This window comes from Halichoeres trimaculatus, unplaced genomic scaffold (assembly GCF_033239565.1).
Source record: "Halichoeres trimaculatus isolate MK-OKI-2021-1 unplaced genomic scaffold, fHalTri1.1 fHalTri1_scaffold_3, whole genome shotgun sequence".
Taxonomy (NCBI): domain Eukaryota; kingdom Metazoa; phylum Chordata; class Actinopteri; order Labriformes; family Labridae; genus Halichoeres; species Halichoeres trimaculatus.
In genome coordinates, this window is record NW_027437181.1 from 37891401 (window position 1) to 37905511 (window position 14111).

Here is a 14111-nt window from a genome sequence, read left to right on the forward strand (position 1 = left end):
CTGCCACCTCACAAATATATAAGTTAAGATGTGTAAGGTATACAGACATAATAATAGAATAGAATAGAATAGAATAGAATAGAATAGAATAGAATAGAATAGAATAGAATAGAAAAGAAAATACTTTATTTATCCCCGAGGGGGAAATTCAGGAGTCACAGCAGCAATCAAGAAAACAAAAATAAGAAAGTGTATAAATAATAATAATAATAATAATAATAATAATAATAATAATAATAATAATAATAATAATAATAATAACTATTATTATTATGTTATTATAACAGGACTGCCAATGATAACGTGATTCTTAGCCAATATAGGAGCTTATGCATCCAGTTTTTAGAAGTTTGATAATGTCATTTGACTGCAGCATTTTTAAAATATAAGGTGAAATCATCCTTACATTTTTGAAGCAATGAAAACAGGTGAGTTTTGAATTGATGCTAGCGTTTCTCTTAAAGCAGTCAGTATGTCACTCTAAACATTAAACATCTTCGGAAATGTATCATGAAGCTTGTTCAGACTTTGTGCTCTGTGCATATATTCAGATCTTGTTGTTGACTTATTGGCTGTAACTAAAAAAAATGTTTCACTCATATAAGTCACCACTGATTGACAGAATGTTGAATATTATGTTTGCAGTCATCGAGAACACTCGTTGACAACTCACGTAGCAAACTCAACCGAGCTCAAAGTTCTTTTATTTTGAAGGATCTTCATACAAACATAGGTCTCGCTGATTTTGTTTCCGGTATCGAACAATGCCTGATTGCCCATTCGTCAAAAAGCCTTCCGTGTAGGTCACATGACTTATTGGAATGCGGAAGAGCTGTCGGCAGCAGCGGTATGGAGCTCACAGGTAGCGGTGGAGACGGGCTGGCACATGTGTACAGGTGTTTCGTGACCGGTTCGAGTCCCAACGGGACCCCCGCGCAGCTGGCGGATTCGATTTTGTCCAGGGTCCGTGGACAGGCGCTTGCTTACGATAAGGACTGTTGTCATGACAACAGCGTGGCGTGCTTCAGCGTAAGTTTCAACATGAGTACCTTTAACTGTGAATGAATGATACAAAGAGAGAAAACAATATTAACTATGAAAAAAAAAAAATAAGTAAAAATATTATCAAAGAAAGAAATTTTAGTTTGTATCTCTAAAAACTATAATAACAATAATGATTGTTTAGGTACATTCAGTAAGAATAAAAGCAAATGCAAACAGGAGAATTCTTTCTGTGTCTGTTTTACGAAGCACACACATGTAAATTCTTTATATTTTAGAAAGCATTTTTTGTTTCGTGAAAAATCTTTAAATCACATCATGAGTGGACAGCCTGGGTCTACACATGTATCTCAATAAATATTGATTATTGGACTCCTATATTCCTTATGACTTAATAGATTCTCTCTAGGGTTCAAGTCCACTCACAGTAGCATCACGGTTGTTTAATCAGCCTATGGTTGTTCTTGTGCTGTGGGCAGCAGCAAAGTCCTGCTGGAAAATAAAATCATAATTTCCATGAAGCTTGTCAGCAGAAGGAAGCACCAAGAGCTCTAAAATATCCTGGCAAACATCTGCTTTGACTCTGGACTTCAGAAAACCCAGTAGACCAACAGCAGAAGATGGCCTGGTCCCCCAAACCAGAGAGACTGTGGGACCTTTACCCTGGACTCCAAGCAGCTTAGATTCTGAGCCTCTCTGCTCTTCCTCCGGACTCTGGGTCCTTGTGCCCCAATTGTAATGGAAAAAAAATGTACCTGAAAAGAAGCCTTTGGACCACTGAGCTTTAGTCCAGTTCAGTTTTTCCTTAGCCCAGGTCAGACTCGTTTGACATAGTCTCTGTTCCAGGAGTGGTTTGACTCAGCTGTACGTCTTTGATCCGTCTGAGGGCGCAGTCACACTGGCCATCCAAACTGTGCCGTGCTTAAGCTCTTGCCCCCCTGCAGAGCTGTTCCCCAGCTGGAGAGTACAGCCAGCGGTCACACTACCCCAATATGAACCAGACTTAAGCGGTTATCATACACGTGCGTGGCCTGCCTCATCGTGAAGCATCTGTTTACATGAAGTGCGATCTCATCAGAGTCAGCACAATGACACAGAGAGCACTGCTACAACTTTAGAGACTTTTGGACTTATGGTAAGTTGTTTTCGCCCGACACAGCCCTCTAACACCCCCGCTTTGTTTAAAATGATTGTCGAGAGATGCGCTCACGGTGATCATATGTCATGGATCACACGCGCTGTCTGCGTGCTTGTGCTCGTGCATGAAGTAAACCGTGCCCAAGCCCACCTCTCTGAAGCGTGCCAAAGCACAAAAGCGAATTGTGCTTGAGCACAGCATGGTTGCGGTCACACTGGCCATCCCAAACGTGCTTTAGGGCTGAAGTGTGCTTAGGCACGGCCTGGTTGGCCAGTGTGACCGTGTCCTGAGTGTGGAGGATCTTGATGCTCTGACTCCAGTCCACTCCTTGTGAGGCTCTTGAATGGGTTTTTCCTAACAGTCCTCTCCAGGCTGAGACAGGCTGACGGGCTCTGTTCACTTGCTCATCTTTTTCTCCCACTCTTTCCTTCCACCCCTCTTTCTGGTGATCTGCTTGGATCCAGAACTCTGTCGCTTCTTTAGCAGGATCTTTCGGGTCTGACCTTCCTTGGGGAGGTCAGAGACTGTCCTCTGGACAGTTGGCAGTCTCCATGGTGGTTCTATCTCTGACCTCACCTTAGGTGTTTCAGTGCATCAGCTGATCAGAGTGTGACATAAACTGTATTCCATTTTTTTTTTTTCGCTGTACTATCATTTTATGAGATACTGAAATAATATTTCTCTGTGTTAAAGCTGCACATCAGTCTGAGTCTGATGGGGAGGATAACCTGCAGCTTGACATCACAGAGCTTCAATCCAGCGATGACATCATACTCTGAGGAGGTCATGAGGGTGCTTTTTGAAGACATGGATCTCATGTCACATCTTGTAAGTACCTGTTCTGCTCAGCCACTCAGTCTGAAGACTCTTTCTACAAACATGAACAGGTCTGGGCCTTTTCATGTTTGTAGAAAGTTTTTTAAGATAACCTCTGTTACGATTTGGCTCTGTATAAATAAACAACTGATTTTAACTATTAACCGAGAACCAATCAAAACAGTCTTGACCCACCATGAGTAGTCATCTGTTTTATCATGTTTTATTCTTTGTACTGACATTTGAGATAACCCTCTGCTCCACAGATCCACCACTTCCAGTCCGAAGACCAGGTCATCTCACATCTAGCTGCAAAGACTGTGTCAGCGTGTGTTTTCTATTTCCTCCAAACATCGGTAAGTTCTGCACTTTTTAAAAACTACCTCTCAGGATGTGATGCAATATTCATCCCACATCCCACATGAATTAGACTGAACAGCAGCAGGTGTGTGTGGAGCCATCAGTCTTAGATAATTGGTCATTAGCTTATACAGCACACCTCCCCAATGTTAACAGATAAAACATTGGTCAAACAAACAATGATTTGCTAAATGACCCCCCCCCCCCCCCCCCACACACACACACACACACACACACCCCACTACAGTCCAGCTGCTGACCTCCACTCTCTGCCAACTCTTGCTCTTGAAGGCTCCACTCTGAGACCCCCACTGGCAGAAGGAAGTGATGTAAGGATGTAAAGTTGAACAAAAAACAACAACATTAAAAAAACATAAAACAGAAATAAACATAAAACAAAAATGAATAAATCAATTTGAAATTGGTCAGTGGATCTGGATATGTTCTTGCATAATTAAATAAAAATTAATAAAAAATTGCACATCACCTGACAACAATTTATTGTTTTCTTATACGTTATTGGCCATTTAGTGTCTTGAAGTGGTAATAGCAATAATTTGGGCCATAGCCTGAATGTAAGTTTTATTGTCCTGCTGGAAATAATTTGTCCTTTAGTATATTGACATTTAGAGTTTTGAGTATTGTATACAGACACTGTGACATATTTCTGTGATGAAAACTGAAAGTCTGGTTTAAAACTGAAGTGATATTAATGTATGCTAATTACTAGCATATAAACAGTGTTGGAAATAATGGCGTTAAAACTAACGCTGTCACTTTTTCCTGTAATAAGTAATCCAAATAAGTATTAATTCAAAAGTTATAATGCCATTACCATCACTAACAGTGAAACGAGGAGTGTTACTATGTGTCTGACCTGGCTCGTCCAGCCAGGCACAAGAGATGAGGTGTAAATAAACTGTAGGGAAAAGAAGATACAATACAATACTCGGAGTATACAACTAGCATCCATTCCTCATTATTATTATTATTATTATTATTTTTAAGTACAATCAGGTGTGTGAAAGGGGTCTCCCCAAGGAAGCTATTTAAAGCTTTTAATAGGGGGCCCGGTTTTCCATGAATATAGGTCATTGGCCAGATATCCTCAAAACATGGACAACATACAAATAGACAGACAATAAACAATAGACAATCTCAGTATTCTGGTTACATTGAACTAATGTGAGTTAAGGTAACAGTGCTAGCTAAGGAAGATGAAAAGATGCAAAAGAGGCGGGTATTCATATTATTTATTGATCAGCACATTAAATACTAAACATACTTTTCTAGAAGGTGGATTTTTATTTTTTTCTTGAAGGTGGAGATGGAAAGTGACATTTTTAGTGTTTCATCAAGCTCGTTCCAAATCGGCAAATCAGCCAGTAATGAAGGGTCAGTAATGCAGTGCAACATATGCCAAACACATCGCAACTCCAACCAGAAGGAGCCCATGCTCTCGCAAGCAATCCCAGAGAACTTATGGCAGACTAGCAACAGACCTTTTCTCATGGAACTCAGAAAACTACATCGTCATATGTGACTACCTCAGCAGGTATTTTGAAATTGAATGCCTGTGTAACATCACTACAGCTGCTGTCATTAACAAAATGAAAGCTGTGTTTGCCAGGCATGGCATTTTAAAAAAAAGTTGTGAGTGACAAAGGACCATGCTACAGCTCACAAGAATTCCAGCAGTTTCCAGAGTGGTGGGGTTTTCAGCAGGTGACATCAAGCCCACATTACCACCAGAGTAATGGCTTAGCTGAAAGAACCATCCAAACTGCAAAGAGGATTCTTGAAAAGGCCAAAGAGGACAAAAAGGATCCCTATCTCAGCCTACTAGAGTATAGAAATACTCCTGTCGATAAGTCAGTGGAAACCGGTTTGCTCGGTGGAAACACGGCTTTAGAATTCTGATTGGTGGAGGGTTTATACAGTAGGGAATTGGTTAGCTAGATGAGCAGTTAACGACATGGACATATATTCAATAACAAATACGCACTCTGATTCTTCAGGGAACCATCAGTCCTGGTTGGAGACGGACATGTGAGCAGGCCTTCAACAGCCCAGTTCCAGGTCCCGAGTTAGATGCCTGTCTTTGGTCGTTGACTGAGGTCTCCAAAAACCTTCTGAAAGGAGCTCATAAAGGTAAACATGGATTTTCCAGAGGGCTCCAGCTGTGAGCTTTCTGTTTATTAGCCCACAGACACTAATATCCATGTTCACTTTCTCTGATCAGGGGTGGGGAGTAAAAAGACAAACTGAAACTATGATAGTCCTGGATTATCAAAGCCAGAACTGACTGTATTAGAGAGTTCAGAGAAAACAGATACAGTCTGTCAGTCTACGACCAGAATTTGCTCTCTGAAAAATAAGTCTTGCTTTGGTTATCCATATGTAGAAATGACGTTTAGATTTTTTAGACTTTTACGTTTAGATTTAAAATTACTGTGAGCCATTAGGTCAGCTTTCATGTGTTTTGGTGAAGTTTTGTAGGAAAAGTCTAAATTGAAAAGTTTATTTCTGTTTATGAGCTCGCTACACTTAAAACTATTTTTAAGCTTTAATTTCTCCAAAAACATGAAGCCCTGGAGAAGCTTCCACCACAGAGGGGTTATCATAAGGGGAACTTCAGAAAATCTGCTGACTCAATTGTTATATTTTACAAAATTTTTTGGGTAACAATTTTGTTGGCAGGTTTTTGAGATATCTCATAAAATGCACCCACTATTAGAAATTGGAATGAAAAGATGAAAATGGCTGAATTAATTATCAAGATTCTAGTAGACGGTCCTTGGCCTATTTGCTCAAAAGGTTTGATATGTATAAGAATTACACTGATTGGAAAATCCACTTTTTTTGCTGTCCAGGATCAGGCCTACTTTTGTTCTGGATAAAAAATAATTGAACTGACTCATCCTGATGTTGAAACAGGCTTTTCAAGATTGCCAAACCCCTAGATTTTCAAGTGGTGCCAAAAAATTCATGGTTGATAGAGACTGCTTTGGTCTGAATTTAACTGATATTGAAGCTGTTTGCTAGAACATTAAATGGAAGCGAAAGCACTTTATTTTTTAAATCCCCAAATAAATACATTAACAAAAAAATCAAAAATATAAAGAATTCAAGTATCACTGTTTTCCCCAAAAGGTTTTTTTCTTTATTTGATTTTTTTTTTTTTTTGGACAGCTTGTTTTATAGATTTCCATGATCTAACCTTAATCTAGCTTTGATCCAATCAGATTACGTCTGAACAACTGGACCCAGAATTAAATAACTTAAGGGTTTTAGTCCATTCCGGTCTAATCTGATTCATGTCATTTCTCTTTTTAAAACATGTATTTCTCCCATTAGAGACCTTTGGGAACCTCCTTGCAACACTTGACTCCAGCCTGGGCTTTCTATGTTCAGAGCTGCTCCCTGAGGACAGAGGGACTAAGTGTTTGGAGGCTTCTACCAGCAGCAGACTCCTGCTGGACCTGCTGGAGGTGTTGACAGCATCCACTCTGATATGTGGAGCTTCTTTGAGTCTGAGAAGTCAGAGATTGACTTACATCCACTCCTCAGCTCTCCTGAAAACCATCAGCGGCTCCTCAGAGTATTTTGTGAAGAAGCGAGTGGTGCTGCTGCTGAAGAGAGCCTTGCTGCAGAAGGCAGGAGAAGACTGGGCTTCAGGAGAGATGCTACTCTCTGGGCTCAGACATGAGCACTTCAGCTCTGACATGGACAGGCTGGCTCACAGTGTGCTGACAGCAGTGGCTGCTGATTGGCTGGAGACGGTTCCTGTGGAGTCTGTCTCTTTCTTTGGAGGCACCAGAGCTGGAGACCAGATACCAGACTGTGTGATGCTCAGAGGAGTCAGCCTGCTGCTGCTTAAGGCAACGGAGCTTCACATCCAATCAGAGGGCCGAACAGGTAAGGTCCCACTGAGACACTTTGTGAGTCTGTGAGGAACTTCTAACATCTTTGGTCATGAGAACTACACAATGACTGTACATGTAGAGTTCATCAGAAAAATATCCTCATAACTAAGATCCACTGAGAATCTTTGTAAAAGATGATCCAAAGAAGAGTTTTGAAACGTTAATAATGAGGAGATAGAAATGTTAAGTCTTGTTCCTGATGGTCTCTTTTGGCTTTTTAAGGCATCAGTGAAAATTTGTCTGTTGAATAACCAACCAAAACCCCTCATGGGTGTGCTGTTTGCCTTTATTTTGAGCTTTGTCCCTCATACAGAGGCTGTCTCTCTCATTGTCAAGGGTCTCTAGCCTGTGGTTCTGAAGCCTCATGTGACTCTTTGGCTCCTTTGCAGTGGCTCCTTGTAGCTTTAGAAATATTAATAATAAATGATAATATTTTTTTTTTTTATTTCAAGTTTTTTTTTTTTCAATTTTTGACATTTCATTTTTTGTTGTTTTTGTAACATTTCAAATTTCAATAACTTTTGAAATTTTTGCAAATTAATTCAATTTCAGTTTTGGGATTTTTGCAAATTTTGGCAATGTTTCAAATAACAATATCATTTTCAATCTTTTTGAATTTCATTTTTTTTGCTTTTTTAAATTTCATTAATTTTTTAAAATTGTTGGCAGTTTATTAAAGAAAAACGCCATATGTTCAATTTTATACATTAAACAAAAATGCTTGTCTAGATTACTTTTCACTAGACTTTAAGTATATATATATATATATATATATATATATATATATATATATATATATATATATATATATATATATATATATATATATATATATACATACAGTGATGGGCAAGCTACTTGGAAAATGTAGCAAGTTAAGCTACAAGTTCATTTTGATAAACTATAGCTTCACAACAGCAAAAGCTAACCCAGAGAAATGTAGCAAGTTAAGCTACAAGCTACAGTGCAGAAGTAGCTGGCTACAGTCCCACTACTTTTTTTTTTTTTTTTTTACAACCAAACAAATAGGCAGTTAAAAAAATATACAGTTTGATTGTTTATCAAATGATCAGCTTGTCATCAAGCTCTGCTCGAGCCTGATAATGTGCCATTCATTTGAATCAGGTGTGCTGGAGTGGGGTAACATCCAAAACATGCAGGGCAGGGGTCCTCCAGGACCAGGGTTGGGTAACACTGATCTTGAGGAATGTAATCATCTCTACATATTTCAGGCAAAAGTAATAATTTAGACTTAGATGTCTTTCCTTTGTTCTAGGGATTTGGTTCTCATGCAAATAATATTCATACATAGCCCAGAGAAATTAAATACATACACAGTTTGCATTTTCTTTCCCTGACCATCCCCACAATGTTGTTCATTTTTTTGCACATGATTCTGTTGAATACACAAAATCTCTCACTTTTTTTTTTTTAATTCTGAAGACTATACATTTAAAAGGCAGTAAATTATACTTTCCCAGAGTCCTTTCTAAGGTGTGGGGCAATCGCAGTTTTATAAGAATTTGATTTAAGAGTAAACATAATAGCAGGATAGAGGCATTTGAAACAAGTGGCTCTAGGCCCATTTAATGGCTCCAAGGTAAGAGTGCAGCTACTTTCCTTTTCATCAACTCACCTTAATGTGCGTTATCAGTTTTGTATTTAAAGTCTTTGATGTTGAGAGCAGTTTTTTTTTTTTTTTTTTTTTTTTTTTGGTTTACACAGTAAACACGTGAAGACGTAGATTTTATCATTTGTATTTGTTCTCGTCATAAATTTGTCAAGAAACGGCCATGGAGAAGAATTGTTGTTGACCTCTTCTCGGGCGTTATCTCCTTCATTACTACTGTCTACCTCTGTCATAATCCGGTTGTTCTTCCATCCCTCCCTTTTGCTTGTTTTGCCTTTACTCGTCGTCATTTCACATGTGCGTTTGGTATGGGTGTAGGACTCAGCTTCTTGGTTGGAGTGGCATGACCCGCCTTATCTTGCCTCTGATTGGGTAACCTTACCCAACTGTGAGTCGCCATAGTCGTCATATGCAAACAAACCAATCACCGTAAAAAAAACAACCCCCCCCCCCCCGCCCCACACACACACACACACACACACAAATCTTTATTCAGCCGACTTCTTCTGGACACTTGACAAGACAGTAACGTGTAGCTTCCGTCGCTGCTGGCTCTAAAAATAGCTTCGTTACAGAAAGAGCTACTTGAGCTGGAGCGGCGCTGCCGCCTCGCTACAGAAAAATGTAACTAAAGCTACTAGCGCCGCTACTTGTAGCGCGCTACTGCCCATCACTGTGTATATATATATATATATATATATATATATATATATATATATATATATATATATATATATATGTATGTATATATATATATATGTATGTATATATATATATGTATATATATATATATATATATATATATATATATATATATATATATATATATATATATATATATATATATATATATATATATATATATATATATATATATAGCTATTTTTTTACACTTCATGGTCTTTATTGTAAGGAAAAAGTAGATTTTTTGGCTCTGGACTGACTTTAATCTAAGTGAGCTGAGGTTAAATGGCTTCTATTTAAGAAAGGTTGCAGACCCTTGCTCATGGTCGTGGATGTTTTGACTTGACAGCTGTAATGTTTCATGATTAGGTTCATAAAGGAATTTTAGGGATATGGTGGTATTGAGAAATTTGAGCAAACATTTTGTCTTAGTTTACACATTTTATTGCCTGAGTTTTATATCCATATCATATCTGTAAGTCAAAACTAAAACAATAATGCATTGAGATAAGTCACACCTTGCTGCATTCACTCCAGGTGTCTAGTATGATATGTGAAGAGTGTCGGCGGATAAACCAGACACCATGAAGCCACAAATAATAGAAGAAGCACATCTGAAACCCTGTGTCTCTTCACTAAAGGTCCCAGCAGTGCAGGACAGGTGTATGGGTACCTGCAGAGTCTGTGGAGCTTCCTGAGGAGGTCCAGTGTTCAGCTGAGCGAGGTCACTCACTGCTGCTGCTGGGTCAGCCTGCTGTTTGGAGACCAGGACGACGACATGATAGAGGCAGCCAAAGCTTCTCTCTGTATATTCCTCCATCCCAGGTAGGGACCAGAGACAGTGGCACAGTAATGTGGTTCCTGGCTAATGGCTTCAGCTGAGATGTTGACTCTTAAAGAAGTGTATAGTGAGCCTGATAGCTGGAGCAGATGTGCTGCAGATATAATGTTTGTTTCTGCTTGTTTCTGCCTGCAGGCAGCGCTCTGGGTCAGACGCATCTGCTGAGCTGGAGGCAGCCTGTGCTTGTGGACACAACCCTCACTGCATCTTTCTGCTCCTGCTTCAGAGCATCTCCTTCGACCACAGCATCCTCCTGGACTTCCTCATCTCCACAGAAACCTGTTTTCTGGAGTACTTTGTGCGATACCTAAAGTTCCTCTCAGCTGACTGGCTGGGCTTCACTGCAGCTTGTCAGAGAATCAGTGGCTGTCATGTTTCACTCCAGCAGGACTCTGCTGCCTCATGTGGTGGTGAGACCTCTGAACTGACCTCCAAAGAGGAGACATCACAGATTTGTCTTGTAGAGTACGGCAGCTCTGGGGAGTCAGATCCTGAGGACATGGAGGTTTCACAGGATGGACTGAGGACATTTGATCATGAGAAGAGTACATCACATATCTTAACTGTGAAACAGGACACGGCAGGCTCATTAGAAACTGTGAGACAGAAACAGAATTGGGACAGAGGAGCAGAGAAGTCATCATCACAGGTGTCACCCAGTGAGCAAACAGGCCTGAACCTGCCTCCTCTGTCAGGACAGGCCACCTGTGAAACATCAGCCAGAGCGGTTCTCTGCCTGACTCAGCTCAGAGAGGTGGTGACCAGGCTACAAGCTAAAAAACTCTTCCCATACAACTCATCCTCACTGTTAAAACTCCTGGCTCAAGTAGAGAACTGTTCCCAGCATTGGTCACTTTTTAAGAAATGATCAGTGTGCTCCATGTGTTTTCTTCTGCTCTGTTAGTTTAGTTTGTGATCCAACAAAAGAAAAGCCTTTTTTTAGTTTGATTCTGAAAAAATCTGATTCAAGAGACTATGAAAAACTGAATACTGTCATACCTGGACTCATTTCTCAGTTTGATGACCTGCCAGCAGGATCAGAAACAGGTATTTTGATACACCAACCACCAGCTTTCAGTTTTGGGTGGGCCTTAAATTACAAAATTCAGTAGATAACTATTACTTTATAGGTTTGTATGCACTACTACTACTTGTTTGTTTTAGAGCAGATTTGGATGCTTTTTGCTCCTGTAATAATTTATTTTTATAACAATTTAGAGCATCAGACAGGCCTACCGGCAATTGCTCTCCATGGTTTGGCCAAAGAGTAGTGCTTTAATGCACAAGCAGGATGCGCCGCCTCAACTTTCCATTATAGGCTGTAAGGGCAGCAACATTAGCCGCAATTAAACAAAAGACAAACAATTTCAGTCTTTTCCAGAGTCAGTCTCTAGTCTTGTGGGTATAACATCCAAATGGATGTCTAATAACCCTGTTTGATTGTTGATTGTTTTTTTTGTTCTCAACAGGCTGAAATATTGACACACTCAGCTCATTTTATAAAAACTGGGCATCTAGTAATAACAAAATGGTGATAATAAATGGACACTTCTTTTAAAAAAAAATCCTTTAAATTGTTTTGTGTTTGTTTTAGTGATGGGATTTGATTAAAAAAATTAATCAAATCAATTATGCCATTTGCAATTAATTAATCGTAATTAATCACATTTTAATCACATGAATATTCAACATCAGAAGCAACACTTTTTAATTCAAACAGATTTTGGTAGAAGACTAAATCATTGAATATTCTCCAACGCAAGTTTAAACAACAAAATCCTGTTTATTTTGTTCAGAAGATGTTTTTATGAGGACACTACTTTCAAGTACATTCATCAGCCGTTATGTGGTAAACAGTGCTGTCAGGAGATTAAAAGATAATAGTCTTATGAATTACAGGATTTGTAATTAATTGATCTAATTAATCACATTTTATTCTTATATCTGCTTAAAGTTTCCACATAAAGAATTTGAATTCTAAGGCATTACAAAATCATAGTGCATGACTAATGAGTGAATGAATGCATTCGAATCAATACACGAAAAAGAGAAGGTTTGTAAATCTTTTTTTTTTCAACTGGACAATATTAATTAAAATCTCCGTGTTCTCTGCCATTGACATTTCGATTACTGTTTACTGCGTCTATAGAAGTAAATTATATTTTTCAGCAGGGGGAGGCGGAGTCTGGTGGAGCTTGTCAATCAAAATCCTGCTCATAAACTACTGTGGGTGAGAGCGGTGCGCTCTTTAGACGAGAGCTCAGCATGGATATGAGGAGAAATGTGAGATGACAGACACAGAGAGACGCTGCGAGTCAGAAAAGTTCAGGCAGCTCACGCTCCAACAGAGGATGTGTCCCTGCAGCTCAGAGAGAAAGAGCGGCGCCATCGTGAGAAAAGACGAAGGAGATCATGGAGAGGATCAAAGGATGGAGCGCCGGAGATGAACGCGACCAAAAATGTTTGATTTGTCTGTTTTTTGGACCAAAAAAAGGAAGAGAGACATAAAAGAAGAGAGTCCACTCTTCTTAGGTAACTTCGGTGTTTACATGGTCATAGAAAACAAGATTATTTGGGTCTTAGAAGATCATTCAAGATGCTCTGAAAATGGCCGGTAGCTAATGAGTTAATCTTGCGTTGATTTTTATAACGCGTTAATGTGCGGTGTAATTAATTAATCTAATTAACCGTTAAAATCCCAGCCCTAGTTTGTTTTGATTTTTTTCTTAATTCTTTTTTATTTTTTAAAGAAATGTTTAGGGTGGGCATGTCAGAAAGTGGGTGGGCCTGGGACTGTTGGGCCCACCCAGAATACTGCCCCTGCTCCAGAGTCTGAAGGTCTCCATATTGGACACACACTGACTAACTTTCACTAACTTTCACCCAATCCACAAACTGTTGAAACAGGGCTCATGGCAGATCCCTAAAGCACAGGTGCCTGCCTATACTCTGCCCCCTGCCCCCTGCCCCCTGCCCCTGTTAAGCTTAATGAGTTAACTCTTAGCCTTAAAATGCGAAAAGTGTTATGCAAAAAATAACAGCTGTCCAGGTCTTAGGAAAGAAACACAGGCTTTAAAAAATGGGATGCAATTTTAAACTTGATATTCTATATTGATGTGAACTCTGGCGATGACTCTGCTGGCAGCATGTCAAGCCGTAACTGCAGAAAGCCTAAAGCTCCCTACTTTAAAGGCTCAACAAATATACACAATAGATATTTATAGATATATATTTATATAGTTATTTGGTCTCTCAGTAGATCAGGCCTTTAATGTAATGTCAACCTACCTGAAGCAGAATAGCATGGGGGCTGATTTGACAGTGATGGTCTGATGCTCTAATGCTCAACAGTACAAGCACTAAACATCATACTGGGTGTCATCAAAGTCAGAGAGAAGGATTTTAGGTGGTTACACCATTGTGACATTTTGTCGAATACATTTACAGTTTTCCAAACTGCTTCACCATGGTAGAACTTTTTTTAGCGTCATGCTTCATCTCACTTTTAGTAACAACATGGAGAAGGATCACTGGGCTGTTAGTTCATCAAGTAAATAAATTCATTCAATCACTACAAACTTTCTACCTATAGCAAAAGGTGGATTGCTGCTTACATGACGCACCCACTCACTTACACACCTGGGATTCTCTTTCCTGTGGCTCTGGTTTTGTTCTTCTGTCTGTTTGTTGGCACTTTGTTGGCAGTCTGTGGAC

General features: G+C 39.3%; 1 protein-coding gene across 1 annotated transcript; it reads left to right on the top strand.

The window, feature by feature from the left end:
* Nucleotides 1-831: 831 nt before the first annotated feature.
* Nucleotides 832-11938, top strand: lins1 (lines homolog 1). Its single transcript, XM_074666683.1, has 7 exons — nucleotides 832-1029; nucleotides 2834-2968; nucleotides 3223-3312; nucleotides 5335-5467; nucleotides 6674-7234; nucleotides 10198-10381; nucleotides 10533-11938. The coding sequence occupies exons 1-7, from the start codon at nucleotides 850-852 to the stop codon at nucleotides 11263-11265; spliced, it is 2016 nt and encodes a 671-aa protein (XP_074522784.1). The 5' UTR covers nucleotides 832-849; the 3' UTR covers nucleotides 11266-11938.
* The last annotated feature ends 2173 nt before the right edge of the window (nucleotides 11939-14111 follow it).

Bases quoted from the DNA above. Each gene is read 5' to 3' on its own strand.
- lins1 (XM_074666683.1), top strand. From the start codon at position 850: ATGGAGCTCACAGGTAGCGGTGGAGACGGGCTGGCACATGTGTACAGG. The intron at 5,468-6,673 runs GTAAACATGGAT...TTCTCCCATTAG, and splicing joins TCTGAAAGGAGCTCATAAAG to AGACCTTTGGGAACCTCCTT. The intron at 10,382-10,532 runs GTAGGGACCAGA...TTCTGCCTGCAG, and splicing joins TGTATATTCCTCCATCCCAG to GCAGCGCTCTGGGTCAGACG.